Genomic DNA, 26,318 nt, shown 5'->3' on the forward strand with positions numbered 1-26,318 from the left:
AAAACGACGGGCCCTCTGTGGGAGAGTCATTCTTTGAGTCCTGTGAGGAGGAGTATTGATGGTATAATCTGTAGTATTTACCACTTGTATAGGATGTTCTCTATCTGGCATGTATAGTTCTTGCATTGTATAAAGTTGTTTCTTTTTTAGGGTGTCAAGGCGTACATTTATGGCAGTAATATCTTGTTGTGTGTGTAAATCTGCCATTTTAAGACCACAGACGCAGTACAGTCTAGGGGCCCAGAGCCTACAAACCTCACTCAAGGAAAAGGATCTTGGTGTGGGTATAACACTGGGAACATCTGAGATGCACATCAACCAAATAACTGCTGCAGCATACGGGCGCCTGACAAACCTAAGAACAGCATTCCGACATCTAAATAAGGAGTCATTTAAGACCCTGTACACTGTACGTTAGGCCCATATTGGAATATGCAACGCTAGTTTGGAAGCCTCACTCATCCTCATCCTCATATCTGACATAGACAAGGATGTCAGCCACAGCACCGTGTCTTCCTTTGGAGATGACACCCGAATCTGCATGACAGTGTCTTCCATTGCAGACACTGCAAGGCTCCAGGCGGACATCAACCAAATCTTTCAGTGGGCTGCAGAAAACAATATGAAGTTCAACGATGAGAAATTTCAATTACTCAGATATGGTAAACACGAGGAAATTAAATCTTCATCAGAGTACAAAACAAATTCTGGCCACAAAATAGAGCGAAACACCAACGTCAAAGACCTGGGAGTGATCATGTCGGAGGATCTCACCTTCAAGGACCATAACATTGTATCGATCGCATCTGCTAGAAAAATGACAGGATGGATAATGAGAACCTTCAAAACGAGGGAGGCCAAGCCCATGATGACACTCTTCAGGTCACTTGTTCTATCTAGGCTGGAATATTGCTGCACACTAACAGCACCTTTCAAGGCAGGTGAAATTGCTGACCTAGAAAATGTACAGAGAACCTTCACGGCGCGCATAACGGAGATAAAACACCTCAATTACTGGGAGCGCTTGAGGTTCCTGAACCTGTATTCCCTGGAACGCAGGAGGGAGAGATACATGATTATATACACCTGGAAAATCCTAGAGGGACTAGTACCGAACTTGCACACGAAAATCACTCACTACGAAAGCAAAAGACTTGGCAGACGATGCAACATCCCCCCAATAAAAAACAGGGGTGTCACTAGCACGTTTAGAGACCATACAATAAGTGTCAGGGGCCCGAGACTGTTCAACTGCCTCCCAGCATACATAAGGGGGATTACCAACAGACCCCTGGCAGTCTTCAAGCTGGCACTGGACAAGCACCTAAAGTCGGTTCCTGATCAGCCGGGCTGTGGCTCGTACGTTGGTTTGCGTGCAGCCAGTAGTAACAACCTGGTTGATCAGGCTCTGATCCACCAGGAGGCCTGGTCACAGACCGGGCCGCGGGGGCGTTGACCCCCGGAACTCTCTCCAGGCAAACTCCAGGTAAACTTAGCCAAGCATGTAAGGAAACTAGAGAAAGTGCAAAGGTTGGCAACAAGACTAGTCCCGGAGCTAAGAGGTATGTCCTACGAGGAGAGGTTAAGAGAAATCGACCTGACGACACTGGAAGACAGAAGAGTTAGGGGGAATATGATAACGACATATACTGAGAGGTATAGACAAGGTGGACAGAGACAGGATGTTCCAGAGATGAGACACGTCAACAAGGGGTCACAGTTGAAAGTTGAAGACTCAGATGAACCACAGGGATGTTAGGAAGTATTTCTTCAGTCACAGTGTTGTCGGGAAGTGGAATAGTCTGGAAAGTGATGTAGTGGAGGCAGGATCCATAGAAGAGTTGTGATAAAGTTCATGGAGCGGGAAGAGTGACCGAGTAGCGGTCAGTGAAGAGGCAGGGCCAGGAGCTGTGAATCGACCCCTGCAACCACAACTAGGTGAGTACGCAAGCACGCATGTACAACAGGCCTAGTGTCAGTATAACTCTCGAACCTACTTTAATTTCGGTTGGCGTTGCGCGAGTATTAGTGACTCTTGTAAATAGCTTTAAGAATAGGTATGATGAAGCTCATGAAGCAGGAAGAATGACCTGGTAGCGGCCAGTGAAGAGGCAGGGCCAGGAGCTGTGACTCGACCGCTGCAACCACAACTAGGTGAGTACAACTAGGTGAGTCACACACACACACACACACACACGCATATACAACAGGCCTAGCGTCTAATCGACATGTGCCTAGGACAAAATGGTAATTAACACACACAGACGGGATCTGGACAGGCTGCAAGCCTGGTCCGACAAATGGCTTCTGGAGCTTAACCTTAGCAAGTGCAAAGTTATGAATCTTGTGGAAGGACAAAGAAGACCGCAGACGGAGTACAGACTAAGAGGTCAAAGAATCCAAATTCACTCTAGGACAAGGATCTTGGGGTGAGCATCATACCGAGCACATCTGAGGCGTACCTCAACCAAGTAACTTCTGCAGCATATGGGGGTCTGACAAACCTGAGAATAACGTTACGATATCTAAGTAACGAGTCATTCACGGCACTTTACACCGTGTGCGTCAGACCCGTATTGAAGTATGCAACACCAGTATGGAACCCACACCTGGTCAAACACGTCAAGAAATTAGAGAAAGTTTGCAATAAGACTAGTCTTGGAACTGGGGGGTATGTCCTACGAGGAGAGGTTAAGGGAACTCAATCTGACAACACTGGAGGACAGGAGGGATAGGGAAGACATGATAACGACAAATAAAATATTGAGAGGAATTGACAAGGTGGAGAGGGACAAAGTTTCAGAGATAGGACACAGCAACAAAGGGGTCACACCTGGAAGATGAAAACTCAGATGAATCACAGGGATACTAGGAAGTACTTCTTCAGTCATAGATTTCTTAGGAAGTGGAACAGTCTGGAGAGTGATGTAGCGGAGGCAGGATCCATACATAGCTTTAAGAAGAGGTACGATAAAACTCATGGAGCAGAATGAGTGGACCTAGTAGCGACCAGCGAACAGGTGAGGCCAAGAGCTATAACTCGACCCCTGCAATCACGAATAAGTACACACACACACACAAACAGTGAAGGGACAAAATCCAATGAAATATGATCAAAAGCATCCGCTGTAGAATCTCAAGAGTAGCTACTGTAGTGTTATCATAGCGGGGGAGATGGGAGGAAGACTCTTAGTGATGGTGGAGGGTTAAAGACTCTTAGTGATGGTGGAGGTGGGAGGAAGGCTCTTAGTGATGGTGGAGGGTTAAAGACTCTTAGTGATGGTGGAGGTGGGAGGAAGACTCTTAGTGATGGTGGAGGGTTAAAGACTCTTAGTGATGGTGGAGGTGGGAGGAAGGCTCTTAGTGATGGTGGAGGGAAGGGAGTAGATCAAACACCGGTGTTAGTGAAAGGTTTGAAACAGGTGCAGCACTATGCTGCAGCTTCCTGGTGACGAAGCTTGCTGCTGTGAACAGTAATTTTCTTCTCTGTATTCTGGTCATGGCTAAGTGTGACGCAACATTGTTATTATCATCATGACCATGTCTGCTAGTGTTATTTAAGTGTACAAAAATACCTAAACGTATACCATTCATGTACGAGGTCAAAAAGTGGAACCAGTTTTGATCTGAGCGTTGTGTTGACAAGACGGCTGCTGGCACCCGCCTCCTCTCCTCTCCTCTTTCTTCTCTACCAGGTACGTCAGCTTATTATTTATGGGAGGAGTGGAGCGCTAAACCCGAAGAGGTTATACAGTGCCTGTGTGAATGGGAGGCACTTGTTCGATATAAGTGACATCAGGTTCTACATCTTTGAACAAGAGACCTTCACCTGCGTCTAGGAACGTCCTTTCAGACATACCACGTACACCTGAGTCACTCCCAAGTGTCACTACCAATTTTCATTTTATGTTATGGAGCTCTAAAGCCACAGGGGCCATATGATGCCTCAGGGAATGGGAAACAATCAAATTCAATCCAGGGAAAGGGTTGGTAGCTCCAGTTCCTTGGATGAGGAACCCTTCACCGGGGACCATATACCTTCCTTGAAGCTATCAGTTTGTAGTTATAGGAGCAGAGCTATCTATGCTGTTCTCCCACCTTTATTGCTTGTCTCATATTACACACACACACACACATTTAGTTATTTTAATATTTTTATTATGCACCCCATCCCCATCCTGTGGGTGGTAGTCAAAAGATTACAGACGTACATAATGGGTCCAGGGACTGGACCCCAAAGTTTTGATAGCTGAACAAGTTACAAAGGTAATAAACTCCAGGTAGATCTGTGGGTGGTAGTCAAAAGATTACAGAGGTATATAATGGTTCCAGGGATACATACACAAAGGGATGTTAGGAAGTATTTCTTCAGTCATAATTGTCAGGCAGTGGAATAGCCTAGAAAGTGACGTAGTGGAGGCGGGAACCATACATAGTTTTAAGACGAGGTTTGATAAAGCTCATGGAGCAGGGAGAGAGAGGACCCAGTAGCAATCAGTGAATAGGCGGGGCCAGGAGCTATGACTCGACCCCTACAACCACAAATATGATGAGTACACACACACACACACGCTCAAGGAGAAAGATCTTGGGGTGAGTATAACACCGAGCACGTCTCCGGAAGCACACATCAACCAGATAACTGCTGCAGCATATGGGCGTCTGGCAAATCTGAGAATAGCGTTCCGATACCTTAGTAAGGAATCATTCAAGACACTGTACACCTTGTACGTCAGGCTCATACTGGAGTATGCAGCACCAGTTTGGAACCCACACCGGGTCAAGCACGCATGCGTGGAGTAGACAAGGTGGACAGAGACGGGATGTTCCAATGAGGGGACACAGAAACAAGGGGTTACACTTGGAAGTTGAAGACTCAGATGAGTCAAAGGGATGTTAGGAAGTATTTCTTCAGTCATAGAGTAGTCAGGAAGTGGAATAGTCTAGTAAGTGATGTAGTGGAGGCAGGAACCATACATAGCTTTAAGAAGAGGTATGATAAAGGTCATGGAGCAGGGAGAAGAGGACCTAGTAATGTTCAGTGAAGAGGCGGGGCCAGGAGCTGAGTTTCGACCCCTGCAACCACAATTAGGTGAGTATACACACACACACACACACACACACATGTTGTGCCGAATAAGTAACATTTGCTATTTTGGCTTAAATAGCAACGCTCTTCTTGCCGAATAAGGGAAGCGAAAATTTGTGTATGCAATAATTTCGCAAAAATCATTCTGAACCTAACGAATAAAATATATGTCATTGTGTTTGTTATTAAATTATTGTAAACTTACCTAAAATATATTTAGTTGCATTAGGCTAAATTAAATTGCGCTTGTTATAATAAGATTAGGTAAATTTTCTAAGGTTTTTTGGAACAAAATTATTAATTTTTACTTTAACACAATTAAAAATATATATATCTTTAAACGTATAAGAGAAAAGATTAGAAAGGACTTTATTTTAAACGGGTTCTTGTTAACTGATCAGTTTTACCTATTAGGCCAATTTTATCTATCTATCTATCTTATATATATATATATATATATATATATATATATATATATATATATATATATATATATATATATATATATATATATATATATATATATATATATATATATATATATATATATATATGAACAGCATATTTACTATTTCTTAACATTTAATTATCAGAGGTAATTTCGAAGTTTTCCAGTTTTTGCATTTGAGTTTCTAACGATTTCATTTATGTAATCTGGGTGAGTGGTTAACGCACTGACTTTCAGGACTCCCTGGCCATGAGTTCCAGCCCCACCCGTTCATTGATTTCTCCTTTTTCATGTTTTTTTTTCGCCTTTCTAGACCCTTCATTAAACGATTATTTATTATTAAATATATATTTCTTCATTTTCAAATAAACTATTTCATGCCTTTGTTATATATGTTGCAAAACTATTCTATAAATTTGTTTATCTATGTCCGTTTTAAGAACATTTTGGACACTGCGCAATAAAAGACATGTAGAAAAATGGAGAGACAAGGCATGAAGAAAATGGGGAGACATGCCAGTGATGTGTCAGTACTTGAAGACAGGAGTTAATGGTCATTACGAAGAGTGTATTGTGTAATAAAAATAAAACTCTCTTGAGGCTAAGGCACAAGATTTGTACTTTCTTGAAATATGCAAATGAAATTAAGTGAAAGCAAAGACAGACTTCTTAATGCAAATGTTTTGTAGATGAATGGTTCAGAGAACCGACATGTTGATAAATTAGACACATGTGCAACTCTTGGGTATCTTTATTGAGGAAACGTTTCGCCACACAGTGGCTTCATCAGTCCATACAAAGGAGAATCTTGAAGAACAGGAGGAGAATGAGGTAATCAGTCCCTCAACCTTGAGTCGATGTGTTCAGTCCATCAAGATTGATGGACTGAACACATCGACTCAAGGTTGAGGGACTGATTACCTCATTCTCCTCCTGTTCTTCAAGTTTCTCCTACGTATGGACTGATGAAGCCACTGTGTGGCGAAACGTTTCCTCAATAAAGATACCCAAGAGTTGCACATGTGTCTAATTTATCAATGCTAATATTAGCAGACAAAACTGATGAGGATGAGAACAGACGATGGCTGCAAGAAACTAACACACTTAAAGCTGGCTTACTGAACTGACCCAGTAACCTTTAACAAGTGCAAAAGAAAACTAGTCGCCGGAAAATAAAACCATACCAGCTGCGAGTACACACACGTTAAAATGTCATAGATAAACATGAAAACTGGAGGTCAGTGGCGTACGTAAGGATAGAAAACGAATACCCTACTTTCAAGATTATCATACATAGGTTATGTATGAACAATTCTCGAGTACTGAGCACCTGCATGGAGCCATCATCTAGCCCAGCAAATAAATTAAAGGTTAGCCAATACTCTTTATGGAGCCGAGGAGCAAGAGTTACAAGGAAAGACTATTATTATATAATATTCATAGGGTAGAGGTAAACCTTTAAGGGTCACTCGTAAAGCTTCAGGTTTCACCCTCGAGTTGGTAAAACATATGAACAAGTATACCTCACACCTGATATCAGGACGTTTCTGCTGTATAGCTCTTGTGGCTTAGCGCTTCTTTTTGATTATAATAATAATAATAATCTGCCAAGATAATGATTGAACAAATGATTGTGAAAGTTGCTTATTTTTTCGGGTCATCTTACCTTGTTGGGAGACGACTGGTGTGTTAGGTACCTGAGTACAGCCCAGCTGTTGTGGATTTATTCAAGACCTCTGGAGATTTTCAAGTGTTGGGAAATAAATATACGCACACAACAGTTTGTCTAATAATATTAATTAAAAATAAGTCCATGTTCAACTAGCTGTAGATGGGTAACCATGCTAGACGGCTGTTGTGGGTCGCTTAACTTTCTTGAGTTACCCTGGATTTTTAACCTATGAAAAACGTTTTTAAAACACTATGAAATACTGACATGTTGAACAAAATATATGATATGGTAGAGACCAGGGCGAGGGAGGGGGGGGGGGGGAGGATCAACAAGCAAATAATGATAATAATTTGTTATTTTGTTAATCTTGAGCATCATCTGTTCTTTCAAAAAATGCACAAAGTCTTGCACAGCAAGCAATAAATGCAGTAATAATGATGAACAAGAAATACCCAAGTTGATATTAATGAGTGACTGTATAATGAACACTAATGAGTGTATAATGAACACTAATGACTGTATAATGAACACGACCAAAAACTAGACAAGAGATGTACTTTCACCATACTTTTTTTACATGTATGATAGAACTAAAGTACACTTGTTGGCTTAAAGTCAAGCGACAGGTCCAAGAGTTGCCACTCAACCGGGAAAACTCCGCTAGTTAAGGCAGACATGACTACAGGTATGATGCAGTGTGTCAATATCATTGACACAATTACAAGCTGAACGTATTAAGAAATCATAACATGTGAGAAGATAAGATAGTGAAGTGTGGAGGATATTATATAGGTCATCCCTTATCACTCTAGACCCGCAGTCAACACCTTGATACCAACTGCCCGTGCCCTGTGTGTATGTGTGTGCGCGCGCGCTAGTGTGCGTGTATGAACCACTTAATATTTGTATTTATAACTCATTACAATTGTGACCAGGTGTGGACGTATCAGTGGTTCATTACTTTGTAATTTGCTCATGACTGTAACCATGTATAGGAGTGAAGCTGATTCATTACCTCTGTAACTTGCCATGATTGTGACCAGATCTACCTGGAGTTCATTACCTTTGTAACTAGTTCAACTATCATAACTTTGGGGTCCAGTCATTGGACCCATTATGTACCTTTGTAATCTTTTGACTACCGCCCACAGGATGGGTATGGGGTGCATAAAGATATTAAACTAAAGTGTGTGTGTGTGTGTGTGTGTGTGTGTGTGTGTGTGTGTGACTGTCTGTGTGTGTACTCACCAATTTGTGGTTGCGTGCGTGTGTGTGTGTGTGTGTGTGTGTGTGTGTGTGTGTGTGTGTGTGTGTGTGTGTGTGTGTGTGTGTGTACTCACCTATTTGTACTCACCTATTTGTGGTTGCAGGGGTCGAGTCCTAGCTCCTGGCCCCGCCTCTTCACCGGTTGCTACTAGGTCCTCTCTCTCCCCGCTCCATGAGCTTTATCAAACCTCGTCTTAAAACTGTGTATGGTTCCTGCCTCCACTACGTCATTTTCTAGGCTATTCCACTGCCTTACAACTCTATGACTGAAGAAATACTTCCTACTATCTCTCTGACTCATTTGTGTCTTCAACTTCCAATTGTGGCCTCTTGTTTCTGTGTCCCCTCCCTGGAACATCCTGTCTTTGTCCACCTTGTCTATTCCACGCAGTATTTTATATGTCGTTATCATGTCTCCCCTGACCCTCCTGTCCTCCAGTGTCGTCAGGCCGATTTCCCTTAATCTTTCTTCATAGGACATTCCCCTTAGCTCTGGAACTAACCTTGTCGCAAACCTTTGTACTTTCTCTAGTTTCTTGACGTGCTTTATCAAGTGCGGGTTCCAAACAGGTGCTGCATACTCCAGTATGGGCCTGACATACACGGTGTACAGTGTCTTGAATGATTCCTTACTAAGGTATCGGAATGCTGTTCTCAGGTTTGCCAGGCGCCCATATGCTGCAGCAGTTATCTGATTGATGTGTGCTTCCGGAGACATGCTCGGTGTTATACTCACCCCAAGATCTTTCTCCTTGAGTGAGGTTTGCAGTCTTTGGCCACCTAGCCTATACTCTGTCTGTGGCCTTCTGTGTGTGTGTGTGTGTGTGTGTGTGTGTGTGTGTGTGTGTGTGTGTGTGTGTGTGTGTGTGTGTGTGTGTGTGTGTGTGTCTGTCTGTCTGTGTGTGCCTGTGTGTGTACTCACCTATTTGTGGTTGTGTGTGTGTGTGTGTGTGTGTGTGTGTGTGTGTGTGTGTGTGTGTCTGTGTGTCTGGGTGTGTACTCACCTATTTGTGGTTGCGTGCGTGTTTGTGTGTGTGTGTGTGTGTGTGTATGTGTGTGTGTGTGTGTGTGTGTGTGTGTGTGTGTGTGTGTGTGTGTGTGTACTCACCTAATTGTACTCACCTAATTGTGGTTGCAGGGGTCGAGACTCAGCTCCTGGCCCCGCCTCTTCACTGATCGCTACTGGATCCTCTCTCTCTCTGCTTCCTGAGCTTTGTCATACCTCTATACATAGTTTTACTATGTATGGTTCCTGCCTCCACTACTTCACTTGCTAGGCTATTCCACTTGCTGACAACTCTATGACTGAAGAAATACTTCCTAACGTCCCTGTGACTCGTCTGAGTCTTCAGCTTCCAGTTGTGACCCCTTGTCCCTGTGTCCCCTCTCTGGAACATCCTATCTCTGTCCACCTTGTCTATTCCCCGCAGTATCTTGTATGTCGTTATCATGTCTCCCCTGACCCTTCTGTCCTCCAGTGTCGTCAGTCCGATTTCCCTTAACCTTTCCTCGTACGACATTCCCTTGAGCTCTGGGACTAGCCTTGTTGCAAACCTTTGTACTTTCTCTAACTTCTTGACGTGCTTGACCAGGTGTGGGTTCCAGACTGGTGCTGCATACTCCAGTATGGGCCTAACATACACAGTGTACAGTGTCTTGAACGATTCCTTATTAAGGTATCGGAACGCTATTCTCAGGTTTGCCAGGCGCCCGTATGCTGCAGCGGTTATTTGGTTGATGTGTGCCTCCGGTGATGTGCTCGGTGTTATGGTCACCCCAAGGTCTTTCTCCCTGAGTGAGGTCTGTAGTCTTTGTCCACCTAGCCTATACTCTGTCTGCGGTCTTCTTTGCCCCTCCCCAATCTTCATGACTTTGCATTTGGCTGGATTGAATTCGAGAAGCCAGTTACTGGACCACATGTCCAGCCTCTCCAGGTCTCTTTGCAGTCCTGCCTCATCCTCGTCCGATTTAATTCTTCTCATCAACTTCACGTCATCTGCGAACAGGGACACTTCAGAGTCTATTCCTTCCATCATGTCGTTCACATATATCAAAAATAGCACTGGTCCTAGAACTGACCCCTGTGGGACCCCGCTCGTAACAGGCGCCCACTGTGATACCTTTTCACGTACCATGACTCGTTGCTGCCTCCCTGTCAGGTATTCCCTTATCCATTGCAATGCCCTTCCTTTTACGTGTGCCTGATCCTCCAGCTTCTGCACTAATCTCTTGTGGGGAACTGTGTCAAAGGCCTTCCTGCAGTCTAGGAAAACGCAATCTACCCAACCCTCTCTCTCATGTCTTACTTCTGTTACCTTGTCATAAAACTCCAGGAGGTTTGTGATACAAGATTTGCCTTCCATGAACCCATGCTGGTTTTCATTTATAATCTTGTTCCTTTCCAGGTGTTCGACCACTCTCCTCCTGATAATCTTCTCCATGACTTTGCACACAATACATGTCAGAGACACAGGTCTGTAGTTTAGTGCCTCGTTTCTGTTTCCTTTCTTAAATATGGGGACTACGTTAGCTGTCTTCCATTTCTCAGGTAGTTGCCCAGTTTCAAGGGATGTGTTGAAGATTGTGGTTAGAGGCACACACAGCATCTCTGCTCCTTCTCTAAGGACCCATGGGAAGATGTTGTCCGGTCCCATCGCCTTTGAGGTGTCAAGGTCACTTAAGAGCTTCTTCACCTCCTCCTCAGTTGTTCGTATGTCATCCAACACTTGTTGGTATATTCCCTCTTGATGTTCCCTTCTGTTCTGTCTTCCCACAGCCCTTCCTGTCTCTACTGTAAAAACTTCCTTAAATCTCCTGTTCAGCTCCTCACATACCTCCTGATCATTTCTTGTGAGTTCTCCACCTTCTGTCCTTAATCTGATCACCTGGTCTTTGACTGTTGTCTTCCTCCTGATGTGGCTATACAACAGTTTCGGGTCTGTCTTGATTCTCGATGCTATGTCATTTTCATACTGTCGCTGGGCCTCCCTCCTTACCTGTGCGTACTCATTCCTGGCTCTGCGACTGATCTCCCTATTTTCGTGTGTTCTCTGCCTTCTGTACTTTTTCCATTCTCTATTGCACTTTGTTTTTGCCTCCTTACACCGTCGGGTGAACCAGGGGCTTGTTCTGGTCTTCCCGTTGTTACTGTTGCCCTTGGGAATGAACCTTTCCACTGCCTCCTTGCATTTTGTTGCTACATATTCCATCATTTCATTTACTGGCTTTCCTGCCAGTTCTCTGTCCCACTGGACCTCCCGCAGGAAGTTCTTCAACCCTATGTAGTCCCCTCTTTTATAGTCAGGCTTTTCCCATTCTACTCCTGTTATTCTCTCCACTTGCAGCTCTACTATGTATTCAAAGCACAGAGCCACGTGGTCGCTAGCTCCTAGGGGACTCTCATACTTGATGTCCTCAATGTCTGAGCTGCCCAGGGTGAACACAAGGTCCAATCTTGCTGGTTCATCCTCCCCTCTCACTCTGGTAGTGTCCTTAACATGTTGGTGCATGAGGTTTTCCAGCACCACGTCCAACATCCTGGCTCTCCATGTTTCGGGACCCCCATGTGGCTCCAGGTTTTCCCAGTCAATCTCCCTGTGGTTGAAATCCCCCATAACCAGCAACTTTGCTCTGCTGGAGTGAGCTCTTCTTGCCACCTCAGCAAGTGTGTCCACCATTGCTCTGTTGCTCTCTTCATATTCCTCTCTTGGCCTCCTGCAGTTCTGTGGTGGATTATACATCACTGCAATGACCACTTTGTGTTCCCCAGACTGAAGTGTACCTGCTATGTAGTCTCTTTCTCCCGTCTCATCTATTCCTTCCATTTTCTCGAATTTCCATCTGTTTTTTACGAGCAGAGCAACCCCACCTCCCCCCCTGCCCCTTCTATCTTTCCTCATGATCTGGTATCCTGGTGGGAAGATTGCATCTGTTATTGTCTCCATGAGTTTTGTTTCTGTAACTGCTATGATGTCTGGGGACTTCTCATTGATTCTTTCTTGCCATTCCTCATGTTTATTCGTTAATCCATCTGCATTTGTGTACCAAACCTTCAACTTCTGTTCTAATACTGTAACTGTGGTGCGGGGGGTGGAAACAGAGGGATCGGTGTGTGATGGTTGGTTTGGATTGTTCAGTTGCCTTGGGGGTGTCGTGGCTAGAGTCCTTCTGCAGGTGTTTCTGGGGGGTGCGCTTGTCCTTCCATTTGATCCTGGGTCATTCTGCTCTCCTTTTTCATTTCCTCCCATTTCTCCTTTCGTTTTTGAACTCTCTCTTTCATTGTCTTCCTTTCGTCCTGTGTTCTGTCTCGGTCGAGGTACACACTCCGGAACTCCTGCTTGCCTCTCAGCCGTGCTTTCTCCTGCAGGATCATGGTTCGGGTTGATTCTGCCTTGAAAATTACTTTGAGAGGCCGATTCCTTTTCTTTGTGAACCACCCAATTCTCCGAAAATTTGCCACCTGGGTCATGTCCCCCTCGCCTATCACCTTCATGATGTCTTCAATCGCTTTTTTCTCCTCCTGCTTTCTTTCATCATAAGTTTCCCCTTTAGCTTCGTCTAGCCCATAGACAAACACGGATCTCTCCCTTTCCCTGTGTGTGTGTGTGTGTGTGTGTGTGTGTGTGTGTGTGTGTGTATGTGTGTGACTCAACAATCAATATTTACACCAATAACTCATTACAGTTGTGACCGGGTGTGGAAGTGTGAATTGCTCATTACACTATAATTTGTTCATGATTGTAGCCATGTATAAACGTAAGTAACCATTCTACAGAATTCATTACCTTTGTAACTTGTGAGCTCATTACCTTTGTACCTAGTTCAGCTATCAAAACTTTGGGGGCCCAGTCCCTGGACCCATTACGTACCTCTGTAATCTGTAAATACCTTTGTAACTTGTCATGATTGTGACCAGACCTACCTGGAGTTCATTACCTTTGTAAATTGTGAGTTCATTACCTTTGTAAATTGTGAGTTCATTACCTCCGTAACTTGCTCAGCTATCAAAACTTTGGAGTCCAGTCCCTGGACCAATTATGTACCTCTGTAATCTTTTGACTACCGCCCACAGGATGGGTATGGGGTGCATAATAAACATATTAAACTAACTAACCGTGCCCCGAGGTCACTTCCATCTGGTGCCCCTGGTTCATGATTTGATAATTTCATTATGCATTCCATACCCATCGTGTGGGCGATATTGGAAACAAATACAGAGGAACGTAATGATTCCAGAGACTGGGTATAGCATTTTGTTAGGGTAACAAGTTGATATCCATAAGAGCATTACTCCCTGGACATCCATGAGGGTATCAATATCGTAGGATATACACTGGCCTAGAATTTTACGGCTCATTCGCCGTGGGTTCAAACTCCACCCGTTCCATGGTTTGTTCAACTATGTGGTGATTTTTCAATTGTGATGTAAAACTTACCCGGGGTAAGTCAGGGATGGTTAACCACTAAACTGGTTATCATCTGGTCAAGACCCGTGTCAGGAGACACTGTTACTTCATGATGAATAAACCATTATCGCCACCTACACTGGTAATGAAGCCGTGTGGAGTCAGCCGCCGTGTAGAGTCAGCCGCCGTGTGGAGTCAGCCATCCTGGGAGATGTTAATTCCCAAGTAACAATAACTTGAATTTTACTGAGATGAAACGTTTTACCCCGAGTAGCTACTGAACCCATAGTGGGAGTCAGTCTCCCAGCCCAGGCTGACACTACAGTCTCCCAGCCCAGGCTGACACTACAGTCTCCCAGCCCAGGCTGACACTTCAGTCTCCCAGCCCAGGCTGACACTTCAGTCTCCCAGCCCAGGCTGACACTTCAGTCTCCCAGCCCAGGCTGACACTTCAGTCTCCCAGCCCAGGCTGACACTTCAGTCTCCCAGCCCAGGCTGACACTTCAGTCTCCCAGCCCAGGCTGACACACTTCAGTCTCCCAGCCCAGGCTGACACACTTCAGTCTCCCAGCCCAGGCTGACACACTTCAGTCTCCCAGCCCAGGCTGACACACTTCAGTCTCCCAGCCCAGGCTGACACACTTCAGTCTCCCAGCCCAGGCTGACACACTTCAGTCTCCCAGCCCAGGCTGACACACTTCAGTCTCCCAGCCCAGGCTGACACACTTCAGTCTCCCAGGCCAGGCTGACACACTTCAGTCTCCCAGCCCAGGCTGACACACTTCAGTCTCCCAGCCCAGGCTGACACACTTCAGTCTCCCAGCCTAGGCTGACACTTCAGTCTCCCAGCCCAGGCTGACACACTTCAGTCTCCCAGCCCAGGCTGACACACTTCAGTCTCCCAGCCCAGGCTGACACACTTCAGTCTCCCAGCCCAGGCTGACACACTTCAGTCTCCCAGCCCAGGCTGACACACTTCAGTCTCCCAGCCCAGGCTGACACACTTCAGTCTCCCAGGCCAGGCTGACACACTTCAGTCTCCCAGCCCAGGCTGACACACTTCAGTCTCCCAGCCCAGGCTGACACACTTCAGTCTCCCAGCCTAGGCTGACACTTCAGTCTCCCAGCCCAGGCTGACACACTTCAGTCCCCCAGCCCAGGCTGACACACTTCAGTCTCCCAGCCCAGGCTGACACTTCAGTCTCCCAGCCCAGGCTGACACACTTCAGTCTCCCAGCCCAGGCTGACACACTTCAGTCTCCCAGCCTAGGCTGACACTTCAGTCTCCCAGCCCAGGCTGACACACTTCAGTCTCCCAGCCCAGGCTGACACACTTCAGTCTCCCAGCCCAGGCTGACACTTCAGTCTCCCAGCCCAGGCTGACACACTTCAGTCTCCCAGCCCAGGCTGACACACTTCAGTCTCCCAGCCCAGGCTGACACACTTCAGTCTCCCAGCCCAGGCTGACACACTTCAGTCTCCCAGCCCAGGCTGACACTTCAGTCTCCCAGCCCAGGCTGACACCCATGATACATTGTTTATACAGAAATAGGTAACACTTGAGCGCATGTTGAAAACCCATGGTTATGCAGAGCATTTCGGGCAAGTTTAACAGTAAATAGTAACACTCCCTCGATGAGGCAGTTTTTTTCCTCAGTTTGGTAAAAGCAGTTTTATCATAACATTATCGCTAAACTAGGAATGAAAATAGACTCTAGCATATATACAATGACAGGTATACACGTCTCTGTGTATATATCCTTGACGGCTTACAGGAGTGTTATGGTTCTCGCTCAGGGTTTAAGTGCTCGTCAAGGCCACACATTGTCACCTCTCTCGCTTACGCAATTAACCTGTTCATAAGAGCATACAGTAATTGTATCGAGGCGAGAAATGGGTACATGAGGGCACAGAAGTTAGACAGTTCAGTCACAGGCATGTCAGGAAGTATTTCTTTAGTATCAGGGTGGTCAGAAAGTGGAGGCAGGCTCCATACATAGTTTTAAGAAGAGGTATTTAAGGACACACGAAGCTAGGAACGAATGATAGAAGAGCCAGGAACAAATAGGTTAGTACATACCAAAGTCACTCTCCCGGATCACTTTATATTTTTTCTGATAAGTACGAACATAATACTTAAGTACATATATCACTGCATAAAATACACTAAATAGGAGGGAAATAAATCAATGCAGTTTTATTTAAGCATTGTTTATGCTTAAAATATCAGTAAGTGGAGGAAAATAAGTCTTCTTAACTGTATGATTCATACGGATTTAACGGTGTCTTGAATATAATAGTAACGCTACCTGTAGTTGTCGGGTTATTATAATTTTCAAGTTCATTTTTCTTAGCTATTCATTTTCACTAAATTATTTAAGATTATCTCTGACAACGCCTCATTTCAACCTTCTTCCCTTTCATCCTAGTTTTCATTATTTTTCATGTCAGTAGCGTCTCTGTAATGACATGAGTATCGGTCGGCCAGTCAGGTTAATGGGTATTCCGTCAGATGGGATAAGATAAGATTTCGTTCGAATTTTTAACCCTGGAGGGTTAGCCACTCAGGATACCCCAAGATAGGCAGTGCGTCATTAAGGGACTGTCTGTCTTATTGCCGTTGGGATTCTCATTTTTGTCCCCCAGGATGCGACCCAAATCAGTGGACTAACACCCAGGTGGTAGCTGTTTGCTGTTAGGTGAACAGGACAACAAGTTTAAGGAAACGCGTCGAAATGTTTCCAGCCGGGAATCGAACCCGGGCCCTTCGCGTGTGAAGCGAGAGCTTTGCCAGCCAGGCCACAGGGCCCTCCAATCATTTTCGTAACTGGGCGGGCACAGCCTTCACTGTTATCTCAGCAGCACTATATCACCCAGATGGAGTTTGTGCTTTTTTTTTTTAATGTAATAATAATAATCACTTACCTAAGGAATCTTAAAAAAAAATATCCCACATTTATCATTTCCTTTTTGGTATTGCTGTTTCAGGCTGCCTTACAAGGCTGCTTTCACCTGTAGTTGGTTGATTGAGCTTAAAGTCGATCGACTACTCAGTGGGTCATTAAGGCTGCATGTCACCTGTTCATCACCAGTCAAGAATTAATCCCTAAAATAAAGATTAAACTTTCGGTCAATATAACCTGAGCGAAATAAACCTCGGTGTATGCATCCTGGCTCATCTATCTTACTCTATATTTTGCGTAGATAATTGCATGTCAATTTCATGGGGAATCTCAAAAAAAAAAAAAAAAAAAAAAAGTAAGAATCACAATTTTAGCTCCTAAGGCATATAAGAAATGGGAAGGCAGCTTGAATATCTTGGATGAAGAACTCTTCAGTCGGATGAAGTATCTCATGACGTAGACATCTGGTAGAGTAGACAGTCATAGTAGACAGACGTATCTCCTGGTAGAGTAGACAGACAGTCAGATGTGGATAGTAGGTAGGGTAGACAGTCGGATGAAGTATCTCCCTGGTAGAGTAGACAGTCGGATGAAGTATCTCCCTGGTAGAGTAGACAGTCGGATGAAGTATCTCCCTGGTAGAGTAGACAGTCGGATGAAGTATCTCCCTGGTAGGGTAGACAGTCGGATGAAGTATCTCCCTGGTAGAGTAGACAGTCAGATGAAGTATCTCCCTGGTAGAGTAGACAGTCGGATGAAGTATCTCCCTGGTAGAGTAGACAGTCGGATGAAGTATCTCCCTGGTAGGGTAGACAGTCGGATGAAGTATCTCCCTGGTAGGGTAGACAGTCAGATGAAGTATCTCCCTGGTAGGGTAGACAGTCAGATGAAGTATCTCCCTGGTAGGGTAGACAGTCGGATGAAGTATCTCCCTGGTAGGGTAGACAGTCGGATGAAGTATCTCCCTGGTAGGGTAGACAGTCAGATGAAGTATCTCCCTGGTAGGGTAGACAGTCAGATGAAGTATCTCCCTGGTAGGGTAGACAGTCGGATGAAGTATCTCCCTGGTAGGGTAGACAGTCAGATGAAGTATCTCCCTGGTAGGGTAGACAGTCGGATGAAGTATCTCCCTGGTAGGGTAGACAGTCGGATGAAGTATCTCCCTGGTAGGGTAGACAGTCGGATGAAGTATCTCCCTGGTAGGGTAGACAGTCGGATGAAGTATCTCCCTGGTAGGGTAGACAGTCGGATGAAGTATCTCCCTGGTAGGGTAGACAGTCGGATGAAGTATCTCCCTGGTAGGGTAGACAGTCGGATGAAGTATCTCCCTGGTAGGGTAGACAGTCGGATGAAGTATCTCCCTGGTAGGGTAGACAGTCGGATGAAGTATCTCCCTGGTAGGGTAGACAGTCGGATGAAGTATCTCCCTGGTAGGGTAGACAGTTGGATGAAGTATCTCCCTGGTAGAGTAGACAGTCGGATGAAGTATCTCCCTGGTAGGGTAGACAGTCGGATGAAGTATCTCCCTGGTAGGGTAGACAGTCGGATACCTGGAGGTTACCTGGAGGTTATTCCGGGGATCAACGCCCCCGCGGCCCGGTCCATGACCAGGCCTCCCGATGGATCAGGGGCTGATCAATTAGGCTGTTACTGCTGGCCGCACGCAGTCCAACGTACGAGCCACAGCCCGGCTGATCCGGCACTGACTTTAAGTATCTGTCCAGCTCTCTCTTGAAGGCAGCCAGGGGTTTATTGGTAATTCCCCTAATGCTTGATGGGAGGCTGTTGAACAGTCTTGGGCCCCGGACACTTATGGTGTTTTCCCTTAGTGTACCAATGGCGCCCCTACTTTTTATTGGGGGCATTTTGCATCGCCTGCCCAGTCTTTTACTTTCGTAGGGAGTGATTTCTGTGTGCAGATTTGGGACCATTCCTTCCAAGATTTTCCAAGTGTAGATTATGATATATCTCTCCCTCCTGCGTTCCAACGAGTACAAGTCAAGTGCTTCCAAGCGTTCCCAGTAGTTAAGGTGCTTGACAGAACTTATACGTGCAGTAAAGGATCTCTGTACACTCTCTAGATCTGCGATTTCACCTGCTTTGAATGGAGATGTTTATATACAGCAGTATTCCAGCCTAGAGAGAACAAGTGATTTGAAAAGGATCATCATTGGCTTGGTATCTCTCGTTTTGAGCGTTCTCATTATCCATCCTATCATTTTCTTTGCACGTGCGATCGTGGCACTGTTGTGATCCTTGAAAGTGAGATCCTCAGACATTACTACTCCCAGGTCCCTTACATTATTTTTCCGCTCTATTGTATGGCCAGAGTCTGTAGTATACTCTGTTCTAGTTATTATCTCCTCCAGTTTTCCATAACGGAGTAGTTGGAATTTGTCCTCATTGAACATCATATTGTTTACCGTTGCCCACTGGAAAACTTTGTTTATATCTTCTTGGAGGTTAACCGCGTCCTCAGCAGATGACAGCCTCATGCAGATTCTAGTATCATCCGCAAAGGATGATACGGTGCTGTGATGTATATCTCTGTCTATGTCTGATATGAGGATAAGGAATAAGATGGGGGCGAGTACTGTGCCTTGTGGAACAGAGCTCTTCACTATGGCAGCCTCCGATTTAACTCTGTTGACCACTACTCTTTGTGTTCGATTTGTTAGGAAGTTGAAGATCCATCTCCCCACTTTCCCAGTTATTCCTTTAGCACGTATTTTATGGGCTATTACGCCATGATCGCATTTGTCAAATGCTTTTGCAAAGTCTGTGTATATTACATCTGCATTCTGATTTTCTTCCAGTGCATCCAAGGCCATATCATAGTTATCCAGTAGTTGTGAGAGGCAGTTGCGACCTGCCCTGAACCCATGTTGCCCTGGATTGTGCAGATTTTGGGAATCCAGGTGATTTGCAATCCTGCTTCTTAGCACTCTTTCAAAGATTTTTATGATGTGGGACGTCAGAGCTATTGGTCTATAGTTCTTAGCTAATGCTTTGCTGCCACCTTTATGGAGTGGGGCTATATCCGTTGTTTTAAGTGACTGTGGAATTTCACCCATGTCCAAGCTCCTCCTCCATAGTGTACTTAGGGCACGCGAGAGGGGTTTCTTGCAGTTCTTAATGAAAACAGAGTTCCACGAGTCTGGGCCCAGGGCTGAGTGCATAGGCATGTTGTCAATGGCTTTTTCGAAATCTATCGGAGTTAGGGTAATGTCGGAAATCTGGCATACATTTATGGAGTTTTGAGGCTCATTCATGAAGAAATCATTTGGATCGTCGATCCTCAGACCGATTAGTGGTTCACTAAACACAGTCATACTGGGATTTCAATATTTCACTCATTTCCTTGTTGTCATCTGTTTAAGTCCCATCCTGTCTGAGTAAGGGCCCGTTACTAGATGTGGTATTTGCCTTGTTTTTGGCATATGAAAAGAAATATTTTGAATTTCTTTCAATTTTACTAATAGCTTTAAGCTCCTCCTGTCTCTCCTGGTTCTTGTAAGAGACATTTAACTTAAGTTCGATAGTTTCCACTTCCCTGGTCAGCGCCTCCTTTCGTGTATCAGATATTCTAGCACTCCTGAGGAGCTCAGTGACTCTTCGTCGTCTTCTGTAGAGGGAGCGTCTTTCTCTCTCCAGTTTACTCCTGCTCTTCTTCTTTCTTAGAGGAATATGCCTAGAACATGCTTCGGCTGCCAGGAAGTTGATCCTTTCAAGGCACTGGTTTGGATCCATGTCATTTAAGACATCTTCCCAACATGTTTCGTTTAGGACATGGTTTACCTGGTCACAGTTGATGTTCTTGTTATTGAAGTTGTATTTTGTGAAGACACCTTCACAGGTACATGCATTCTGCTGATCAGGACCCCTGTGCATGTACGTCTGGACTTCGATTAGGTTGTGAATGGAATTAGTTGTCTTTGATATTCTTATGTCTCTTATCAGGTCCTCATTATTTGTGAAGATAAGGTCAAGTGTGTTTTCTAGTCTTGTTGGCTCCACTATTTGCTGGCTCAAGGTGTGTTTTTCGCAGAGACTTAGTAGCTCATGTGTGTGTGACCTTTCATCTATGCTACCTCCGGGGACTGTTTCAGCTATAACATTATTTGCTACATTCTTCCATTTTGTATGCCTTAGGTTGAAATCACCAAGCAGTAAGATGTTTGGGGATGGAGCTGGAAGGTTTTTCCAAACAGTAATCAATTTTCAGTAGCTGTTGCTTGAACTGTTGTGAGGTTGCATCTGGTGGCTTATATACAACCACAATGACTAGGTTTTGGTTCTCGATCTTTATTGATAGAACTTCAACTACCTCATTTGTGGTGTTCAGCAACTCCATGCAGATGAGGGACTCTTTGACATACAGGCCAACCCCCCCTTGTTGCCTGTTCTTTCTGTCGCATCTAAAAAGGTTGTAGCCACTTATCCATATTTCACTGTCAAAGTGATCTTTTGTGTGAGTCTGTGAAGGCTGCAAACATTGCATTAGACTCCTCTAGAAGTCCACTGATTAAAGGTATTTTGTTGTTGGTGGATGGCTTAAGGCCCTGTATATTAGCAAATATGAACGGGTTGTATTCTGTGTTTGTTGGGGGGATTTTGTTATTGGCATCAGTAGTTGTAATTCTGGAGGGCCATGGGTGGCCACTGGCTGCACCTCCAGTCCAACAAGGCTCCAAGATGGTGGACTATTTTTGTTATTTCCTTCCATTTTCTTTTTCCGTTTCCTGCCACTAAAAAATCATCTGGAGTTGGGTTGTCGTAGCTACTATTGTTTGTCTTGTGGGGTCTGTGCCTCCTGGTCTCTTTTAGATGGTATGCAGGGCAGTCGATGTTGTAACACTGCTTCTGGAGGACCGAGGAGTGACATATTTTTGGGTGAAAGAAAGTACAGGAAGAAGAACGACACACTCCTTCAGACAGGAGGTCGCTACATTTTTTGGGATGCTCAAAGTTGCATGTCCCATTTTTTTTCCTGATATTCCATGCTTACAGATGCCCCAAGCATAATATTTGCACAAATTCACCTTTGGTTGAGAATTGTTGGGAGGTGTGTTGTCAATTTCTGCAGGTTCTGGGACTGCACTATAATCCTCAGTATCCAAGCCAGGGCCACCCCGTCCTGGATTCCATCTACTTTCCCCAGTAGAGGAAGAAGGAGGAGACTCCTCTCCAACATCTGTACTGTGGGCCATGGTCTTGTGCAATGATGGTTGTATATTTACGGTTTTAGTGGTGGTTGTGGTAGGGTCCCTAGTAGAGTCTGGGCTGGCAGTAAGGCTGGGGGCTGGGTCTGAGTCAGCACTGGGGCTGGGGGCTGAGCCTGGGCCAGCACCAGCACTGTGGATATTAGTGCTATGACTGGGGGAGCCTGGGCCAGCACCAGCACTGTGGGTATTAGTACTATGACTGGGGGATGGGTCTGGCTTAGCACTGTGTGGGTGACTAGATAGCTTCGAGTCATCTGTTGTGGTATGGGCATTCTGCATTTTTTGATACACTATCTCTTGCTCCCATGTTTTATATATTTTTGGTAGACTATCCAAGAGGTCATCCTTGTTTTCTTGAGTATTTTTATCATTTATTACTCTCCTTAGTACCTTTCTGATACCTGCCCAAAGTTCTACATCTTTATTGCACAACCAGAAGCACCTTGCTAGTTCGAGGTCATTTTTTGAGGCTGTATTTAGTCTAGTACAAGAGATATGGTGTTTGGAAGAGCATAGATTGCATGTGATTCTGGATTTCCTTCCAAGGATTTTTTTACATGTCCCACAGATATGCTGTGCTGACATCCTGTCTGTATCCTACTACACTCTGTATGCCACGGAAGAAAACTGATTTCCACTTCACCTTTCTCTTGCTGGTGCCAGTAATATGCAAGATGTATTTATACGAACCAAGTTTGCAGTATGTGGGTGGTGGTGTAGGGTGGGTGGTGGGTGTAGGGTGGGTGTGAGCCAGGCAGGACTTACCCACACTGCCACACTTCACTATTATTTTTATTATTATTATTATTATTATTATTATTATTATTATTATTATTATTATTATTATTATTATTATTATTATTATTATTACTATTATTATTATTACTATTATTGTTATTTAAATTCCTTTTATGTAGTGCTGTACACTGTTTATCCCAAGGATATACACTGTATTCTTTCAAAATACACTTTTCACTGCGCTATACTGGGATCATTGTTTTATTATTAACACAGCAGCTAGGCCTACGCTAACTTTCCCCTACACTTCTATGGAAAAGTTTATTTCCTGTTTAGTAGAGGTAACGGTTGTATGCTCAATTTATGTATGCTGTGATTCCCTGCACCTCAATGCTAGCACCACTCGTTTTATCTCTTATGACGAAGTATCTCCCTAGTTAAGAACGATAATAAATTTGTTGAGTTAGGCATAAGAATTAACAACTGGGCGTCAACACTGCAAACTGAATTGTTTGCAATCCTAATGGCGCTAAAGCTAACCTATGACACTGAGCTTGACTCTATCATCATTACTGATTCTATGTCATCATTGAAGGCTCTTGACTCATATAATGACTCCAACAACATGCTCATTGGAGAAGCCAGGTATAGATACTCAAAAATTAGGGACAAAGGAATTAATGTACAATTGCTATGGATCCCATCACACATTGGATTAGTCCTTCATGATAAAGTTGATATGTTAGCCAAGAAGAGTACCCAGAAGGAGAATGTAGAATATAACTTTGGTATAACTGTGTCTAGGATTAGGAATAATATTAGGAGAGAAGTAAATAATGAAAATGATTGTTATAGGAATGCAGTTAGAAGCCTGAGTAGATCTATAACCCACTATGATAACATGAACGTAGATAAGTATGTTTATGGAGCAACTTGCAGTGTGAACAGACTGACTGATGTTGTAGTGGCCAGGCTTAGGCTTGGTTACAAGTACTTCTGGCAGTTTGGGAGACACACAGATGATGATCAAACTAAATGTAAATTATGTGATCAGGCATATGGTCACTGTCTTGAACACTATGTGCTTAATTGTCCACTTATTGAAGAATACAGAGATAGACAGTATAATAACCTATGTGACATGTCAAGATATCTTATTAATAAAAATAAGATACCAGATATACTAAGCAAATTTCCTAAATTTGCTTGCAACAGATAAGTGAACTATAGATATGTAGATATAAATCCATATGTATTCCTGTTAACCCTTTGGGGCCTAGTTCCTAGGCCTTTTGTGAATCCATATGCTCTCGCGCTACCGTCCACAGGATGGATATGGGGTGCACAATAAAGTAGCCACTTCGGTGGCAAAATCTAAAATCTAATCTCCCTAGTAGGACAGGCAGTCGGAGTGTCGAGATCTGTGTTATGGCTCTTAAAGACTGTCTTTTTTTCAGATATGCAGATACAATATCGCACGCGGCTTTTAACTTTCATCTGACCTGTCGGTGTGGTCGTATCCACCAGGTTTCGTTAGTTTTAATTAACGACTAGGTCTGGAGTGGTCTGCACGACTAGGTTTAGAATGGTCTGAATTAGGTCTAGTAATCGGAGAGACTAGTTCTAGTAGTCGGAGCGACTAGGTCTAGAATGGTGACCTTATGAATTAACTTCATAATATTTATTCATAATGTCAAGTGTATCACAGTAACTAGAATGAACAGCCGTACAGAAAATTTTAAAGTAGCAGCTTTAAGTACACACAAGAATGAAGGATTACTGCAGTAGCCCTACTGGCCCATGCTAGGTAGGTCTATTTAACACTCATCCACACCAACTCATTAACCCGTCCAACCTATATTTTACAGCTACTCAAAATTCTTGCCTCAGCGATGTTACCTGGGAGCTTGTTCTAGTTATCTACAACAATATTGCCAAACCAGTATTCCCCTCTATCGTTTATAAATCTAAATCTAAATTTTTCCAAGTTGAATCTATTGCTACGAGTCCTGTCTTGGTAAGATATTTTCATATAGTCTTGATATGAAGAAAAGGGCGAGATACAAAGGAGAGACTAACAAATATCTGGTAACGTTGTTACCAGCAGAGGTGTTTCTAAACGTTGTGAAATACTTTATTAGTAAGTCCATATACATCAGAGGATTTAAAGTTACGAAGGCTTGGATCCATACAAACATATAAGTGTTTTTTGTGTGTTTGTGTGTGTGTATTCACCTAATTGTGGTTAGAGGGATCGATTCACAGCTCCTGGCCCCGCCTCTTCACTGGTCGCTCCTAGGCCCTCTCTCCCTGCTCCGTGTGTGTACTCACCTAATTGTGGTTGCAGGGGTCGAGACTCAGCTCCTGGCCCCGAGACTCAGCTGTGTGTGTGTGTGTGTGTGTGTGTGTGTGTGTGTGTGTGTGTGTGTGTGTGCGCGTGTGTGTGTGTGTGTGTGTGTGTGTGAATAATGGGGTGTGTAAGAAAATTACCAAACTTCTCTTTTAAATATTCCCTCATTCCATAATAAAAATTAGGATTAGGATTGCTTGTAGTGAAGCAATCCTAATTCTCTGCTCATTGACCCCACCCGTGTGGATTGGGTCATTGAGCAATGCTAGTGTTGTGGATGAAATGGGGGAGTGTGGAAGACCGGAAAGAGAGATATATGCTCTGGATATCTTCGTATGCCAAGCCGAGATCCTGCTTCTACAAAGTTCAACTTCTAACTGACCACTCACACCCAAGTGTGGTTAAATACGAATATGAAGGTTTTACAGCGTACACACCTACCATCTGTCATATTGGTTGTTACACTTATAATACATAGCCTATAGATACTTATTACTGACACTGGAGTTGCAATCCTTCTCCGCTGACTGAAAACCTATCTATACTGACCAACTGTCTTGAGGTTTCAGAAAGGTTTAGAAGATGGGGTCGTCGTTCGTGGAGGACCCGGGCGTGAACGAATTTATGGGGTTTGACCTGCGAGAGCTTGGTGTGGACGAGGCTTACCTCAAGGTGGACTCCCAGTACCCTACCAACCTCACTCTTTACACCCTCAGTCACAACTGCTACGGAGTGAGTCTACAAATACTTCACTATTCTGTATATCATAAAATTTGGGGAGGGTCTCTCCATACACGTATTATAATCATGGGGAAGCGCTAAATCTTTAAGCGTCCCACAATAGGAGCTATTCATGTTTGATCCAAGCAAAGGGAGGGTAGATCAAATTTCTTGGATTATGAGTATTTCACCAGCATGAAGGCACTTTCTTTCCATGAAGGACCAATACACTCAGGTCTTCACCATCAGTATTAATCAGGAGGTGACCACAGTTTAGCAGCTACACTATCACTCTACTGTTATCTCATGTTTGCTACTTGTGAATATACGGGTGTACAAACATAAATATATGTTTAACATTTAATCAGCATACCTGTGTATCCGGGAAAAGGAAGGACAAATTATATAATAAGACATCTTTAAAGATGTTAATGTCATAAAAAAGTGATAATAACGCCATTAACGAATCAACTGAGGCTCGCAGGATCCTATGTCTAGCCCT

General features: G+C 44.1%; 1 protein-coding gene across 4 annotated transcripts in view; it reads left to right on the top strand.

The window, feature by feature from the left end:
• The first annotated feature begins 3,254 nt into the window (after nucleotides 1–3,254).
• The window catches only part of Hgsnat (Heparan-alpha-glucosaminide N-acetyltransferase), a 77,136-nt gene continuing 54,072 nt past the window's right edge, over nucleotides 3,255–26,318 (top strand). Inside the window, exons 1-2 of one of the 4 annotated variants that reach the window (XM_070099101.1) lie at nucleotides 3,255–3,695; nucleotides 25,659–25,828. In XM_070099101.1, coding sequence (XP_069955202.1) covers nucleotides 25,679–25,828 — 150 coding nt within the window. In that variant the 5' untranslated portion in view covers nucleotides 3,255–3,695; nucleotides 25,659–25,678. The remainder of the gene's footprint in view (nucleotides 3,696–25,658; nucleotides 25,829–26,318) is intronic. The other 3 variants (XM_070099140.1, XM_070099199.1, XM_070099232.1) reach the window with 3 other exon arrangements.

The sequence above is a fragment of the Cherax quadricarinatus genome, chromosome 1, assembly GCF_038502225.1.
Source record: "Cherax quadricarinatus isolate ZL_2023a chromosome 1, ASM3850222v1, whole genome shotgun sequence".
NCBI classification, from domain to species: domain Eukaryota; kingdom Metazoa; phylum Arthropoda; class Malacostraca; order Decapoda; family Parastacidae; genus Cherax; species Cherax quadricarinatus.